This window comes from Perca flavescens, chromosome 18 (assembly GCF_004354835.1).
Source record: "Perca flavescens isolate YP-PL-M2 chromosome 18, PFLA_1.0, whole genome shotgun sequence".
Lineage (NCBI taxonomy): Eukaryota > Metazoa > Chordata > Actinopteri > Perciformes > Percidae > Perca > Perca flavescens.
The window spans coordinates 28,675,373-28,692,748 of record NC_041348.1 but is presented as its reverse complement, the minus strand read 5'-3'; the positions used below and the strand labels follow the sequence as shown (position 1 = coordinate 28,692,748).

At 40.0% G+C, this 17,376-nt stretch overlaps 1 protein-coding gene across 1 annotated transcript; it reads left to right on the top strand.

The window, feature by feature from the left end:
- The first annotated feature begins 2,450 nt into the window (after window positions 1-2,450).
- Window positions 2,451-8,562, top strand: atf3 (activating transcription factor 3). Its single transcript, XM_028605104.1, has 4 exons — window positions 2,451-2,588; window positions 4,443-4,701; window positions 5,090-5,197; window positions 5,624-8,562. The coding sequence occupies exons 2-4, from the start codon at window positions 4,444-4,446 to the stop codon at window positions 5,933-5,935; spliced, it is 678 nt and encodes a 225-aa protein (XP_028460905.1). The 5' UTR covers window positions 2,451-2,588; window position 4,443; the 3' UTR covers window positions 5,936-8,562.
- Window positions 8,563-17,376: the final 8,814 nt, after the last annotated feature.

Genomic DNA, 17,376 nt, shown 5'->3' with positions numbered 1-17,376 from the left:
GTCAAACAGGTGCTTCAGTGATGTCATACTGATGTAGGTAGTTTCTAATAGTTAGGAACAGATGGTTTCTGTTTGGTTACCATAGCTAAAACAATGGAGTTTGGACTGCTTGAATGACATCCGTGTTAACTGTTCTGCAAAAGCGTGGAGAAAATGTGTCAATCCAATGAGAAAGGGTTAACACATTTGCAAGAGGTGTCTTCTGCTCTGCTGAGACAGTGATGGAACCGAGTGGATCCCAGTTTCTTTAAGCAGGTCAAAGCAATCAAGAAAAACTGTAAACGTATACCTACCTGCCAGCCGATCTTCAGGATCACTTCGCTCCTTTGGAGAGATCATGTCACCCTGATAAACTAAATTGACTTCATGAAATCAGCTGTACGAAGGAAAGCGAGCCGATCACCCGTCTCTCCGTCCAACCACCCAGTTTTCTAGCTCGGCTGATGAGATGTCACCACAGAATAAATAACCGATGGGTGTCACTCAGCTCGGACAGCGTTTTTCACTCGTTGGTGTGGAATGACTGGAATGGAAGTCCACGTCAGCGTCAAGACGCGGAGAAGAGGAAGAGGGAGAAGAGTTAGGACTTGTTTATGCACTAACATTCAGCCTCTTTTTTCCTTCTTAATGTTAAATAGTTGTGTGTGTGTGTTTGTGTGTATGTATGTGTGTGTGTGTGTATGTATATATGTATGTATGTATATGTGTGTGTGTGTGTGTGTGTGTGTGTGTGTGTGTATGGGATGTATGTGTGTGTGTGTGTGTTTGCATGTATGTATGTATGGGTGTATGTGCGTGTATGTATGTGTGTAGGTGTGTGTATGTATGTGTGTGTGTGTGTTTGTGGATGTATGTGTGTGTGTGTGTGTGTGTGTTTGTGTGTGTGTTTGTGGATGTGTGTGTGTGTGTGTGTATGTATGTATATTTATGTATGTGTGTGTGTATGAGTGTATGTTCATAAGGTTTATTCACCTTTTTGAATGTTGAAGAAGAAGAAGAAATTTATTCCTCAAATTTTTAGGGAGAAGAGGGGAGGAAAGAGAGGATGGAGTGAGGAAGAAATACTGAGATACTGCGAGAGAAAGAAGAGGGATGAGAAGGGGAGGAGGAAAGATGGAGGAGAGGGACAGAAAAGAAAGAAACTTCGGAGAGGAAGACGATTGGGGAGAGAGAAAAAAAACCGAGCAGAGAAACGGGGAGAGGGACGGACATGAAAGGAAGACAGTGGAAGGAAGAGAAGAGAGAAGAGGGGGTGAAATGAATGAATGAAAGAAAAAATAGGAAGAGGGAAAGAGAGCAAGTGGCCTGATGGAGAAATGGAAGGAAAGGTGTAAAAGTTAGAAGAAAATGAAGGAGGAAGGAAAGGAGCAGAGAGAGAATGAAAGGGGTGGGAATGGGGGAGGACGAAAAAAGAAAGGAGGAGGAAGGAGAAGAGATCAGTAACAGAAAAAACGATGAAGAGGCAAAGAGAAAAACAGTGGTGACACAATGATGGAATGGATGATTCTAGAATGATGGAGGGATGGAAAAGGAGAGGTGGGGACGAGGGACTGTATGGGATGGGGGGAGGAGTTGGGAAAAGGGGGGACGGAATAACAAGGAAGAAGGATACAAGGATGGATGGTAAAGGAAATAAAGAGAGGGGAAGGAATAGGAAACTAAAGAAATGAAAGGGAAAAATAAAAGGGAGGGGGGGTCAAGGGATGGAAAGAGGAAAAGGAAAGGAGACAAGGGGGTAGATAGGGGAGAACTGGAAAATAACGGGGGTAGAGAGAGAGAGAAAAAAAAGGAGGAAGAGGATGACATGAAAGAAACAAAAGTGAAAGAAGGGGCATGGCAATGATGGTGGGATCTAAGTAGAAGAGGAAGAAACCGGGAGACGAAAAGAATAAAAGACTGCGAGGAAAAGACTGTGAGGAGAATGAGATGGAGGAAAGAAGGAAGGAAGGAAAAGAGAGAAAGAGGAGGGGGGGGAGAGAGAGAAGGGGGTATATAGGGGAGACAATGAGGAAGAGAGAGAGAGAAAAAAAGAAAGGAGTAAATGACATAGAAAGAGGGTGAAACTAAATAAATGGACCAGAAAGAAGGGGCATGGCAATGATGCCGGGATCTAAAAAGAAAGGAGTGAGGAAAAGAATGTGAAGAGATGGAGGAAGGAAGGAAGGAAGGAAATAAGGGAAAAAAAGAGAGCAAAAAAAAGGGAGGGGGCGGGGGAAGCCTGCCCTGTTATGGCAGAGCACCTCGGAGGTTGCTCGATTGCATCATCGCAGGATAATCTTTCTATAAATAGGATGACGTCACCCCTGTGCTCCCTCCCCCCCCCCCCTCCCCCCCCCCTCCCTTCTCTAGTAACATTCCTGCTTGCGTCACCACGCCACGCCTCCGTCCATGCCGTTCAGCCACCATATAAGCGGGTGATGCAACGCAGCGGGCCACAAGCGCAACTTTATCATTACGCAGCAACAAGGAAGCGAGAGACTCACACACACACACACACAGAGAGAGAGAGAGAGAGTGAAACGACTAGAAGAGGTTGTTTTCTCTCGGCGTCTACTTCATCTGAACCCTGTCACCCGAAGCTTCAACAGGTTGGTTGGACTTTTATTCCTTTTTTGGGAGGTTTTTTCTTCTTCTTTCATTGGGAGAAGAGCGCTGTTGTTGACGGTCGTTGCTCCGGTTTGTAGAGCAGAGAAGTCCCGGCGCTGTCCCGGGACTGTTTACAACTTCTAAACGGGCTTCTAGGCTATTATACACATTGACTTATTCATTATTAATGTATATTCTGGCTCAAATTTCAGCAATGATTTGTGATTGTAAAGCGTTTTTTTATTATTATTTTTTTATTATTATTTATAACACTTTTTTGAGAGATTTTACTCTGATGTGGTTTCTTCTGCTCGGTCATTGTTTAAGCATTATGATAACTTCGAAAACATGGAAGATCTAGTTGAGCTTTTTGTCAGGATGTAGGTTTTGGAAGTTGATTTCGCTCTTTTTTTGTTGATAACTTATTCATTCTCCGACAAATCTTGTAAATGATAGCCTAACCACAAATATATATCAGAACCTGAGACATGTTATGGAAAATAACTGACAACTGCGAATCAGCGCGTTGAGACCCTTTTGGAGATATTATAGGGAGAATAAGTTTTATTTGAATGCCGTTCTATATGAATGCGTTTGTTTTGGTCTCCAAGAGCTGATAAGAACATAATTATCTTATCAAGCTGTCAGTCAAAAATTCTCCATGACTCACTCCTCTGATTAGATAACACATTCACACCTACAGTATTAATGATTCTCTTTAATTGTCTTTGGCGGTTCTGACAAAAGGCAAATATTTGTTTCTCCACTAAAGCACATTGGCCTCTGTGGCCATAAATGATGGCTTCAGATCTGCATGCTATCTTGGCACTTAAACACAAGCAACAACTTTTTGTTTGTATAATTTTTGAGATCAGTATTACGCAGCAAGAAAAACAAACCTCTCTCTAATCTCTCCATAGTTTCTAAATGAATCACCTATAATAGGCTATAAGTAACTTAGTTTGTGCTGTACTTCATATTAAGGAAAACACTGACTTGTTTTATTGTGTTTTTAATCCTTTATGTTATCATTATAATATCTTTATAGACTTTTCAGTGAACTTTTTCATAAAGCAATCTTGGATATAATACATAATATGTATGTAAATTGTATTATTTGTAGCTGTAATATATATATGTATGTGTATATATATATATATATTTTATATATATATATATATATATATATATATATATATATATATATATATATATATATCTTTTTTTAAATGTCTACCTAGAGTACACTGACAAGACCTGGGTGACAGCCACTAACATGATAATAATTCATTAATTCAACCTTTATTTATGCCATCGAGTCAAATTACAAAAGACGACAGCAAAACAACAACAACAACAACACAGAAAAGAATATGGCTTCATAAGATGTTATTATTATTATTATGTCTACCCAGATCAGGGATCTTCAACAGGGGGTCCAGGACCCCTATAGGGGGTCCTCAGAGTCACTGCAGGGGGAGCCTCGAAATTATTGTTAATCTTCGAAAGTTTAAAAAAATATAAAATGTCATATCATATATTATTAGCAAATCTAAATCCCCACTGATGATAGGCTTACTGACCTATAGGTAAGGTAGCCATCCATAGCTACAGTTCATCGTGAGGATTCACTGAGCCACATGTCTGTAACTTATAAAATCATGCCGACAATTATTATTTTAATAGCTTAGTATTCTATGCACTAAAACGGTATGTAAAGTATATATGTAGTAGGGGGTCCCTGCGCTGTCTCTCTTTCAGTTAATGAGTCCTTGTCTTAAACGTTGAAGACCCCTGACTTAGAACAAACTGACAATATCTGCCGTGCTGATAATCTCTGACTCTTGTGTTTCCAGAATGATGCTGCAGCACTCGGGTCCCTCGCTGGCTGACATCAGCTGCTCGGCCATGGTGCCCTGCCTGTCGCCGCCGGGCACGCTCACCCTGGACGACTTCACCAACTTCACCCCGCTGGTGAAAGAGGAGCTGCGGCTGGCCATCCAGACCAAGCGTCAGTCCAACGGGCTCAGCGCAGACATCAGCTCGGACGGCGCCAGCTCCAGCTCGGACCGAGCCTCGGAGCACCACGCCTGCGGATCTGGAGTCAGGAGAGAGGTAAGGCAGAGGGAAACTACAGCTGTTTTTTTTAGCTTTTAGAAATGTTCTGATTCCGAAGCCTCCGATCCTGCCTAAAACGCTGGTATCGGTATCGGAAAGAACTGGAGTTTATGCACTGATCCGATACCACGTAATTTAGCCCCGAAGAAAAATCTACTTTAGAGTAGTTTATGTTCTTTTTCCGTTATGACTGACTGTCAAACTGGAGAATAAAATAACTCTAAAAGTGTATCATACAACTTTAGTTTTATTGTTTTTGTAAAGAATCGAATCGGGACAAAAGCATATCGTCCCAGCCCAACTATGAAGTGTGTTTTCTATATGAGTATGTAGGTTTTTATTAGGGGTGAAATACTGACAGTTTATATTTCTCTCTGGTTCTCAGATCACACCTCAGGAGCACGAGAGGAGGAAGAGACGGAGAGAGAGGAACAAGATCGCGGCTGCCAAATGCCGCAACAAGAAGAAGGAGAAGACTGAGACTCTGCAGCAGGTAATTTTCAACCTCCATCAATTTAATCATCATCAAATACTTGTTTAAAAAAAATATATACTACAGATCCTCGCAAAAATGACACTATAATCTTTTTAATCTTTTTTAACGAAAATGATAATTCCCTCCAATATCGTGAGTTATCGCAATCGCAATATCAGTCAAAATTATCGCAATTAGATATTTTCATCATATCGTGCTGCCCTAATGTAGAACTCATCTATGGTTGGTTAAGTTTAGCTTTTTTTTTAATCTTTTCTAAAGCACTTTGCTGCTCCTGTACAGATATGCTTCTGTATTTTTTGCTCTTGCTCTACAATTTGTGGTGATTTTTAACATTTCCGGCTAAAGTACAAAGCTTTTACATCCAACATAAAAGTGCAGCATGAATTGATTCTTCCTTCTCTCTTTCTCTTTGTTCTGCAGGAGTCTGAGAAACTGGAGACTGTCAACGCCGACCTGAAGGCTCAGATCGAGGAGCTGAAGCAGCAGAAGCAGCAGCTGGTCTACATGCTCAACCTGCACCGGCCGACCTGCATCGTCCGAGCCCAAAACGGCCAAACGCCCGAGGACGAGAGGAACCTCTTCATCCAACACATCAAGGAGAGCACCTTACAACTGCACGACCTCACCACCTCCATCACATCCACCTCCTCGTCTCAATCCGTCTCCACGTTAGCGCCTCTGGACGGAGGGCGTCTGACCCTCGACCACATTCACTGTCCCGGTCACCTATGAGCCACCGGTGGTGTCTCTGCTACTTTTCAAAGACTTGCGATGCCTCCATCCTGCTTTCGAGAGGCTGGTTGGAGCCTCCACATAGACGAGCTAAGAATGACAGAATGACATATCGTAAACGCCATTCGGATGACTCCTCAGTCTCATTCACTGTTCACAAAGCTGCTAGAGAGAGAGATAGAAAGAGAGAGAGAGAGAGAGAGAGAGAGGCACAAAGTGACCTCATCACCTCCCTCTCCATGAAACTGTAGCTGCTGATTGGACACGATGTACATGACAGCACCTTGACATGCATTATGTTTATTTCATATTTTTTGAACATTACAAACCGTCAAGGCCAAGGACAGATGCCAAAGCACTAAAACACAAAACAGACCCTTTTTTTTTTATTTACTGGTATTTTTTGAATAGATGACAGTCCGATTTTTGTACCAAAGCAGAGCGTGATTTCAAGGTGATCAAGGCACATCATTTAAAAGTTCACCCTCAAAGAAAGTAGACGCAGATTGACCGTGTGAGTGTGTACCGAGTGTGTTTGAGTCACTGACTTTAAAAAGAAGACATTGTTTGTGCTCAGTGTATAAAAAAAGTATATTTATTAAATAACTACTGTATGATTTGTCATTGCCGTTTCAACCCTGTCTGCTTGTACAACAAAAACTAGGGCTGGGCGATATGGAGAAAATCAAATATCACAACATTTTTGACCAAATACCTCGATATCGATATTGCAGGGTTGACAAAATGTTTACACAGAGATTTGTGAAAAATAATCATTAGTAATATGCATATAATGACAATGTGGTTAAAGGCAAATAAAAGAACAGTTAGAACAGTCTGGTAAGTGCAGAAAATGACATCACTTTACTGTAATGCAGTCTGTAAAACCAGAAAAATTAAATACTTTTGTAATATTACGATCTTACAATTTCCAAAATCTAACAACCTATCTAGTCTCATATCATGATATTGATATGATATTGATATATTGCCCAGCCCTAACATGAACTACTAAATTTGCTGCTACTACTAACCACTCAGGACCTATGCTGGCTGTAGAATTCTTTTTTCTTTTTTTAATGGCCTCATATTTAAGAGCTAACCTTTAAGAGCTAACATCTCAGAAAAGTCAGGTTGTCTGCTATTAGGGCAGAAGTAGCAGTTACAAAAGGGAAATGTACTTTGCAGGCAGGGTTTATAATTCTGCACTTACTGAAAAAGCATAGTAAAAAAATACAATATACGCATATATGCAGATGATACCTTACTATTCTTAACAATTTGAAATTTGATGTCAAGCAAAATTGACCCCAGAAAAAAATTATTTATATAATTTCACACGTACACAAGTATTTATCACTGCGTTCCATCTTAAGGTAAACATAGCTAGTGTTGCTTTTATACATCTTCTGTGACGGTGAAGCTCCACGAGTAGAAGTGTTTGTTTTCTACCTAAAATCTCGTATATTCTTATCGGCTGTGCATTAACTCTGTGCTACTGTATGTAAACACCAGATGCCTCCTTTGGTCTTGGACAGGGCAAAACAAAGATTGTTATTTTCTAAAAAAAAAAAAAAGAAAAAAAATTGTATTTTTATTATTAAGATTTGGTTTGGAAGTTGTGTTCACTAGATATCATTAGCTAGGTATCAGAAGTGTTGCATCAGCTTTCGGCTGGTCCTTTAACACGCCTAACTCTGAGTTATGCAAGATGATGTAATGTTATACTGTGTTATTAACTTTATAAGTATCCAGACTTCAACTCACTGCCAAATATTTCTCCCTTCTTCCACTCCCCCCTTTTGCCTCTCTGTGACCTGTTTGCTTCAGAGTGAAATCATCCTTCCAGAGAAGTGTGGTGTATTGCACACAAACAGAAACTGATGGAGCATAATTAACGAGAGTTAAGAGGCTATTTTCTTGTCAATAACTAATCGAAGCATCAATCTAAAGTGTCCATCAACAGCCAATCATCTGCGAGCAAGACACTGAAACTCTCTTCTCCCTCAGTCATTGCAATTCAGCAATACGTCAAAAGGGAAACTCTGCTCATCAGTATTTCAATAATTGTCACTATGTGAAAAGAGAACATCATGTTAGCATCTTTAGCGTCTAAGGTTATCTCAAAGGTTTTTGTCGCTAATAGGAAATGTTTTCAGTTCACAATGGAAGAGTAATAATTTGTATGAACAGCACATCACGGTCACAACGAGGACTGAAGTTTTATATATTATGTTTGCATGGTAGAAGAAGGTTTTAATATTGTTTGTCGTGTGTCTTATGAAAGCAAAGAACTTGAGAGTCACACGGTTAAAGGGACGCAGGCGTCTGCGTGTGTTCATGTGTTGTTTTTTGTGGTTGTTCATTGTCCCGTTGCTGGTCATGGCTAGATAGCTTTTAAGCACTGAGTTCTATATTCTATAGTGCCTACTTCTACTGGGGGAAGTTTTTGTTTTGTTTTTCTCTGTAGCTGCTCGACTGTTGGAGCATCATATAGCCCGAATGAATAAACCGTAGGCTGTAAGGTACAAATGCACTGCTGCCACCAATGTGTACTTCCATCTTTGTGATCGGTCAACTTTTGTTTTTGATACTTCATCAATTAAAAATATGTATTGCCAATGTAACCGCTCATGGTGTCGTCGTTTTCTTTCTTTTCTTTTTAAATAGTCTGGTAACACTTTGCTTTTAGGACCTAGGACCCTATCCCCATTGGATTCATTATAATAATGTTTAGTGCTAAATAATGCTGTCAAACTAGAGGTTCTGATTTCATTCATCTCCCCCCCTTTCCTGTCTACAGCTGTCCTGTCTATTAAAGGCTATTTTGATGCTAAAAAGCACTCACCCCCCGTTAGCATCCCATTGACTGCCATTCATTTTGACGTCACTTTGACAGTGAATAACTTTACATCTGAAGCGTTTAAAGACTCTATTTGTCCGTTGTTTATTTCTAAAGAAACATGACAACGTATAAAAGGCTCCATTACCTTGTACCACATGTTATGGCTCCGTAGCAGATGCTTTTATAAAAACAATTGTGTCATAACCACGCGACTTACTGTCGCAAAGTAGAGAAATTACCGTATAGTACAGGAGAAGCTCGCAGGCAGTTTTGCCTTACATTAGCTGTTTAAGTTTAATTACTAATGTTAACTAGCACTTTAGTTAGCAATAATTAGCCTGTGCCTATGTTATCTCCTTACATATAATTACGCTTACGATTTCTCTCGGCACAGCTACCAGAAGACTTACAACTTTCAGACAGGTTGCTCACGTCGTCTCTCTCAGTTGGAGGCTGCGCAGTAACGCTCAGCGCTCACCGGAAAAGTGCTTCTAATATCCTTCACTGGTCTCCGTCCAGAGCAACGGGATCTGTTGGTCCATTATATACTGTCTATGGTTTTCTCCCTTGACTTTACCTGCCAAAGTTTAGCATACACAGAAGTCCGATGGGACTGGGATGAAATAATTCTTGTCTCTAATACAGATGATGCCGAGTCATTAATAAATTAGTCATGACAAAAGAAATTATGTATTTTTTCACGAGTCCACTATGTTAGCAGTCATGTAGTTACTTGAGCTTGTTTGGTAGCTTGATGAATAGTTAATTACCTTGCTTGCTAATTCCACCCAACATGCTTTCATGTTACACACTGGTTACTGAAAATGAATTGAACATACTAATATGGCGAGAGCGCTGTGCTTTTCTAAACTGTGATAAGAGTGTGTAAATGAAACATTAAGTTGTTAACTTGAGTAATTTAGTGGCCGGCTGGCTTGCTAGTTAGCTAGCTTGCTCGCTAGCAGGCTCAGTTCTCAGTTCAGCGTCCTCTGTATTAGAGAAAAGAATCACATCATCCAATGTTTAAAGTAAATAAAATGGAGTTCCACAACTACACGTATCCTATACAAGTACAATTTTGTATGTATTATTTGTGTCCACTTCAATAATTGGTCTTTATTGTCCCCTCAAAATGTTAAATGATATTTACGCCCATGTACCAACACAAGTTTTGTCAGGTTTGCAGTTACATCAGTACCAACCCTGCAATGTTTTATATAAAGATTAAAGAAATATATGAGGAAAAACACCATGTTTCCTCAGAATATACTAATTTTAAAAAGCATGCATTCCCAGATAAATACAAGGAAGCTTCTGTTATGGGAAATAAACTTTTATTTTGGTGGGTCATCCCTTCAGGCATGCCTTTTTTACAAGTAGAAAACCTACATAATGTGAGTTCACCTACAAATGTCCTGCATGTTAACTCAGAGCAGCTGTGTTTGAGCTAAAGAGAGAGAGACAAGACTGGACATGTCAGCTGTTCAGAGACAGAGAGAAAGAGCGAGAGAGAGAGAGAGAGAGAGAGAGAGAGAGAGAGAGAGAGAGAGAGAGATATGACTTCACTGCTGTTATCTGTGAAGATAAGCTGTGAAATACTGTTCAGAGAACAACAAACCCTCTGACCTACACTAATATCACCAATGGATGTACAGAAATGTACAACACACACCCTGGATGAACAAAATTTTCAACAACTTTTCATTTTTGAAGGGTTAGCTTTTACAAAAAGGGCTCATTTCCTCTCTTATACATTTCATTTTTGCTATGTATTCCTTGTGTTTATGGCAGGTTTCTTTCAAGTTAGACATACATGCAGTCATTGGTAAAAATGACAAAAATGGTGTGGAACATAAAAAAGCTTTTTAAGGGCTCATTCAAACATACAATGAACCAAATTTGGTGAAAACTTGATGAAATACCCAGAAGCTGTGCAGTGGTGGAATGTAACTAAATCGCTATATATAATTTGTACGTAAAGGGATATTTTGCAGATTTGAATCCAGCTCTGTGTCATGGCAGTGTGTGAAGTGTGATTAGATGTATGGTATGTCACGGAGCTCCGAGATAAGATAACAAGTCACACACTCCGAGATAAGATAACGCGTCACGGAGGTCCTCTAAGATCTGTCCCGAAACGCATCATTTCACATTATTTGGCGGATGTCAGCTTCTCTGTGCTCCCAAAGGGAAGCAGCATAGTGTTCATCTAAACACACTGCCCACACAAAGATGACACAGAGCTGGATTTAAATCTGCAAAATACACTTTTTGAGTTACTTTACAAACATTTCCATTTCATGCAACTTTATGCTACTCCACTACAGTACATCTCAGATGGAAATATTGCACTTTTTGCTTCACGACATTTGTTTGACAGCTTTACTTAATACTTTTAATTAATTCAATATAAATCAACTTATATGTGTGTGTCATGCTGTGTCATTATAGATTAGATTATTTAAAATAACTAAAATTAGCTCCACCTTTACCAGCAACATCAAAGTGACACATAGTTGTTAAATGTCTGTTAATAGATTTCCTGATTTGAAGCTAATGACCCGGTTGCACAACCAGCTAATTGCCTTGAAGCGGTAAACCCCGCCCTCCTCTCTTACTGTACCAACCTTAAACACACAGAAGAGAATCACTTGATCCAGGTTTGTCCGTTTCTGCTTGAAAGTCAAAATCTCATGCAATGTTACCCCACCCATCTAGTACGCAAAGTAGTTACGCAAAGTTATGAAAGCAGATACTGAAATACGTCAGAACGGTTGTCGATATTGTGCTGCTATTGTCATGAGTTTCTATAGTAATTCTAACAGATATAATGCCGATTGACACTGGATTCCACATCATCTTTAGGTCGTTCTCCATCTTATGAAGTCAGTTTGTCTAATATCGAGTCCTAAAACGTATATCATTTCATTAAAGCATAAAAGACTAGAAGAAAGTTCATTGAGTTCAGACATGTTCATACTTTAAAGACTATGCCCTGGGTAACATCCACAACAACCACAGCACTGTGAGAACGTGGGCGGTGTTCTGTTTGCTGAAGGGAAATGTTTCAACCTGCTTCGATATTGTTTGATACACAGCTGGTATGTTAATTATAACTTATAACATAACCAGGAATCACATCCTCCCCTCTGCTCTCCTCTGCTTTCATCCTCTACCTTAAAAAAAGTTGGCTTCCAAAATTTAAGCAGGGCTTTTTTTATCACGTTACATTATATGCATCTACAAATTGTTGTGGATTTGGCTAAAACTAACCAATGAGAACACAAGCCTACCCACTTTCAGAGGAGAAAGAAATAAGAAGATAATAATGTATCTGGTTTCAGAGGTGAGCCAAGGTTCAGCTGCCAGTTCTGAATTCTTTAATGAAATGTTTTGAAGCAGGAACATTGGCGGCGTGAACATGATCTGACATGAAAGCATTTGGAACTTTTCTTTTGATTGGATGAAACACAAACTCATCAGATCATTATATTTACGTGTTTTCATCAATGCAGTGATGGGTAGTGTTGCATAAGTCTCAAAAGCAGATTCTTAAGGTGTGTTCAGAACAAATGCAAAGCAAATTTTCACCTTGGGTTATTCGCACGAATACGGAGTATTGCTTCACAACTCGCAATTATTCGCCCTTAGGTTAGTTACGTTGCGATGTTAGTTAGTTGGTAGCATGGTTCATAGTAAAGTACAACCATCAGCTGGAATCAAGTAACAATACATATCTTCAGAGTGTGACTTCCTGGTAGGGGATGCGTGGGATTTCCCCCCTTTTTGGTCTACATATCCCTGCCTCTGCTGAATTAGTCAAGTCAAGTCAAGTTTATTTATATTTATATAATATATATATATTCGCCAATGCAGCGATGCTAGAATCGGTGTGATGCTTTCTCTTTTCCTTATGCCAGTCAGAAGTCACGCTGCAGCATTTTGCACCAGCTGTAGGCGAGACAAAGAGGACTGGCAAACACCCAGGTACAGTGAGTTGCAATAATCAAGCCTGGAGGAGATTAATGCAATGGTGACTTCATGTCATGTCATCAGAAGACAGGATGGCCTTCAGTTTAGCAATCTTTCTGAGTTGAAAAAAGCAACTTTTCACCACTGAATTGATCTGCTTCTCAAGACGAAGTGATGACTCAAAGATGACACCAAGAAATCCTGGCATGGGCGTGCAGGTTAAGAGACAGCGGACCCAGGTGGCTAGCTACGCTCGCTGTGGTGTTAGGGGGACCAAAAAGAATCTCCTCTGTTTTGGAGTCATTCAAGTGATTAATGCTACTTCACCAACAGACCATATATTATTATATGTAAATGACAAGTTAAGTTTAGGAAAAAGATTGTGGTTTGGATTAACCCTTGTGTTATCTTCCCATTTTTCTGGGTCAAAATTAAAAATAACAACTTTTTGGTCGTCTTTTTCAACACTTTTGTCGCTTTCCCTCGACATTTTTGTCACTTTCTTTCAAGGTTTTTGTCATTTTTCCTGAAGTTTTTGTCACTTTTTTGTCGATTATTTTCAATTGATATATATTGAAGTGCATAAATTGGCCAAGAATATTGAGATTGAGATGTGGTGCGAAAGATACGTGTGTGAGTCCAGTTTTGACACTCAAGAGCCTAACACTCAGAGGGAGGAGAAGTACAATTGGTTCCCACTTGAAGCGGAAGCAGAAGTGGGAAGTTTCACACACACACACCCTGATACAGAACATTGCCATTTATTCTCGGGTCAGCTCCAGGTCACTCGCTCACTGAGGCCCCTGGTGAGTAAGTCTCACCAGGGTTTCGTACCAGGAACTTTTTTTACAGTTTTTACCACTAACTTTCCTTGCATTGATTACTCACCAGGATGCTCTCCGCTGGTTTTTGTTTTTGTTTCACTGGAGTGAAACCTGAAAGCTACAAGTACTGTGGCCTGTGGTCCCAGACCAACCGTTTGTCATCCTTCACGGGATATTGGCCAATATGTGACCTGGGTGTGCACGCACACACCCACCGACCCACACACACACACACACACACACACACACAACACACACACCCGCCCGGGTGAAACTGATGCAACTCCGTGACAACCGGAGGCAAGGTGACTGATGCAACGGCGGTGTCATAATCCTTGACCAGCAACATCCTGTGCGATGGGGGGGTCAAAGATCACCGCTGAACACACGAGCACAGAGACTCAGAGGTGTTAAAAGTTCATCACATTGATCACAGACGCCGGAGTCGCCAGGTAAAACAAAAGCCGTTGTGCATGCCGGGGGAATGACACTTCAGAAGTGCTTATTTACATATTAACAGAGTACGAGGAACATACTGTACATGCCTGTTTGAAGGAAGTTGCACTGAACTGAATAGAAAGCACTGAAAACATTATTAGTGATGCATGACATGCCTTTAAAGTGCCTTTACAGAGACAAGGAAGTAAAACAGGCAATACAATCATGGATAAACACTGGGCAGTGTGAAATAAACGGAAGAAGGAAGGCTAAAACTAATCAGGCAAAGGCTAAAAGAATCTGTGAAACAATTGGGTAAAACAAGATAAGATAAGAAAATCAAAGAAGTACAAAGAAGACCATAGTAAGAGCAATAAATCAAACACAAGAGGACAAGGAAGTGAACCTATTCTGGGTTTTCAAAGAGTTCCTGGGTGCATAAGGGGACTGTGATGGGGAAAACCAATTATCTTACAGTTAGATGTTGTCCATGTTGCGTAACTGCTGAGGCTGCAGTGACAAAGTCCTAATTTCACACCGGCTTCCCAATGCAACGACCACGACACAAGATTGTCCGTTTGTTTAACCCTCTGAGGACTCCTTTTTAAACTCCTACTCAAAAATCAATATAACAACATTGCATTTCAGACATTTATTTACAATTTTAATCATATACGTATGAACTCAGGCCTTGGTAAACTCACTTCTAGCACCCAAACCATTCCAACAACACATCATAAGTTAAGGTTTGTTTTCAAAAAGAGATTTGAGGACTTTCAAAAAGCCAACATCAACGTTTCAGCTTCAGCGCCAAGTTATTTCTTTACACATTGCTCTAGAAAAAATGTGGGCATCACTATACGGAACGTTGAGTTTGTTCTGAACATTTTGATATGAAAAGAGGAGCTGCAGCAATGTGCAGTACAACAACAATATGGTGTTTTTTTGAAAATTAAACCACATAAACCTATTCTGGTACAACCTCTAAATACAATTATGAACCTGAAAATGAGCATAATATGAGCACTTTAAGGGTATTTCCATATAACCTGATCCCTATGTGTTGCATATCAAAATGTGAGAAATGAGTAAAGACATAATTTGGCCCTAAAGCTGAAAAGTTGAAGTTGGCTTTTTGGAATTCCTCGAATCTCGTAAAAAGGTGAAAACATGTAAATAAATGTAGAATAAATGTCTAAAATGAAATTTTGTAACGTGGCTTTTTGAGTAGGAGTGTTGTCTGTTGTCCAAACACCGTTGGATGCTGCGGCGCGTCCTTCGCCCTCAGAGGGTTAAGTAACATTTTCAATGCAGGACTTTTGCTTGTGATGGAGTACTTTTTACAGTGTGGTATTTAACTTCTATACAGTAAGTGAATACTTCCTCCACCACTGCTCGAATCCATCAAAAGAGCAACATTTCTGAAGATAATGACTTGCATTGCAACATTCAGCAACAAACTTTTTTTAACATCAGTACTTAACTTAAACTTAACGTGTTCGTTATTATGTAACTTCCTGAGGATGTTACTTAAACTTTCATGGAGATAGTCTTTGGGCTTTGGCCGCTAAAATATTACACCACACAGGGGAGCATGAGTGTCAGAAAACAAAACATTCAACAGCTTTTGTAATCATTTAGTGAGAAGTACAGCTGCGGTGCTTATCCCAAAGCTTTCATGCATCACGAAAGCCATAAAACTCTTAAATGGAACCGCTTGTAACAATAAACAACCCTGTGATGAAATATATCCGCACTCCTGTGTTACTCTTCCAGAGAAGTTATTAAGAATCCCTCCACAATTCATTGGAAGTGCCTGTAGAGTGGGAGGTGTGTATGCGCTGGTCTGTTTTTGTGTGTGTGTGTGTGTGTGTGTGTGTGTGTGTGTGTGTGTGCATGCATGCGTGTGTAATTGGACACATAATGACATTCATTTTCTTCCTGGTTTGTGTGTGTTGCTGTGTGATTATTATGATTATTAATCGCTTCACTTATGTTTACATTGGCATATTTCCATGCACATTTTGAATTATCGCATTAAAAAAGCTGAATGGAAGTGTCAGAACTCGATTAAATTCCCACAAGTGGACAAATGAGGACAAAAGACGCACCGGCGAGTCCGAGCGATGTTTGACAACTCTCGCACTCAAAAAGCGAGATTACAAAATATCATTTTAGATATTTATTTACTATTTCATTCATATATTACGCTACTGTTGTTAACCCAAGACTTCTGCAAACTCATTTCAAGTTCCAAAACAATTGAGTATGTACTTTTGAGGAATATTTCCACTTTAGGGCCAAATTATTTTGTATACACGTTGCTCTGGAACAATTTTGGGCGTCACTGTACAGAAAGCTGCGTTTGTTCTGAACATTTTGACATATAACACATGGGCATCAGGTCATATGCCAACCCAGAGTCACGGCAGTACGTTAAATGGTCACGTTGTTTAATCTATTAATATCCCCCGTAATCACGGGGACGTTTTTGTCGTTTTTTTCGTGGTGGCCAGCACGAAAATGTAAACTAATGTATTTAAATGGGAAGCATATATCGTGGTCACAGCACGTCTACGGTAGCGAGTAGTGTTGTAATGTTCGTTACTGTACTTAAGTAGAAATTTCACGTATCTGTACTTTACTTTGCTATTTAAATTTATGTCAACTTTCACTTTTACTCCACTACATTTCCTAGATAAAATGTATACTTTTACTCCGTTATATTTCCACTAAGCATCTTCGTTACTCGTTACTAAAAAATGTAATTAGAAGAAATGTGTGCGACTGCAATAAGGGAGGTTTGGCGAATCACTGCTCCTAGATTGCATTACGCACGCTCCATGCCGCCGCCTCTATTTCAGCGCTTGTTTGTTGCTAAAGGAGGAGGAGGACGCACAACTGAAACCGCCATGGAAGCACGAGCACCTACTGGAGGACCTCCCGTTATCGTAGACGACACCCCGACGATAGCGGTGAACTCGGTGAACAGGGTAGCGGTGAAGATAACGTCATACACCCGTGGCCGTATTTGCAAGAAATGTTTCTGTACATCAGCTCTAAAAACATGCTGTTTGTCCTTTGAGCTTAAGAGAATTGTGCCTGAAAAGTCCCGGAAAAGAATGTGATTTTGATTTGATGAAGATATGGGAACCCTGAATATGCTTTATGCTTTACTAAGTACAGTATATATCAAATACTTTAAGACTTTTACTTAAGCGACTGTACAGTCACTGTGGCATGTGTGCTGGGTGTCAGGTGTGTATATGTCAACATATGTGCATGTGAACGTGTCTTCCTGCATGTCTGTGTCTTTATTGTGTCCTTTTGTTTAAGCCCTGTGTGTCTGTGTAGGCTCGCTC

Coding starts and splice junctions, on each gene's coding strand:
- atf3 (XM_028605104.1), top strand. CDS start 4,444: ATGATGCTGCAGCACTCGGGTCCCTCGCTGGCTGACATCAGCTGCTCG. Junction 4,702..5,089: donor GATCTGGAGTCAGGAGAGAG/GTAAGGCAGAGG, acceptor TCTGGTTCTCAG/ATCACACCTCAGGAGCACGA. Junction 5,198..5,623: donor AGACTGAGACTCTGCAGCAG/GTAATTTTCAAC, acceptor TTTGTTCTGCAG/GAGTCTGAGAAACTGGAGAC.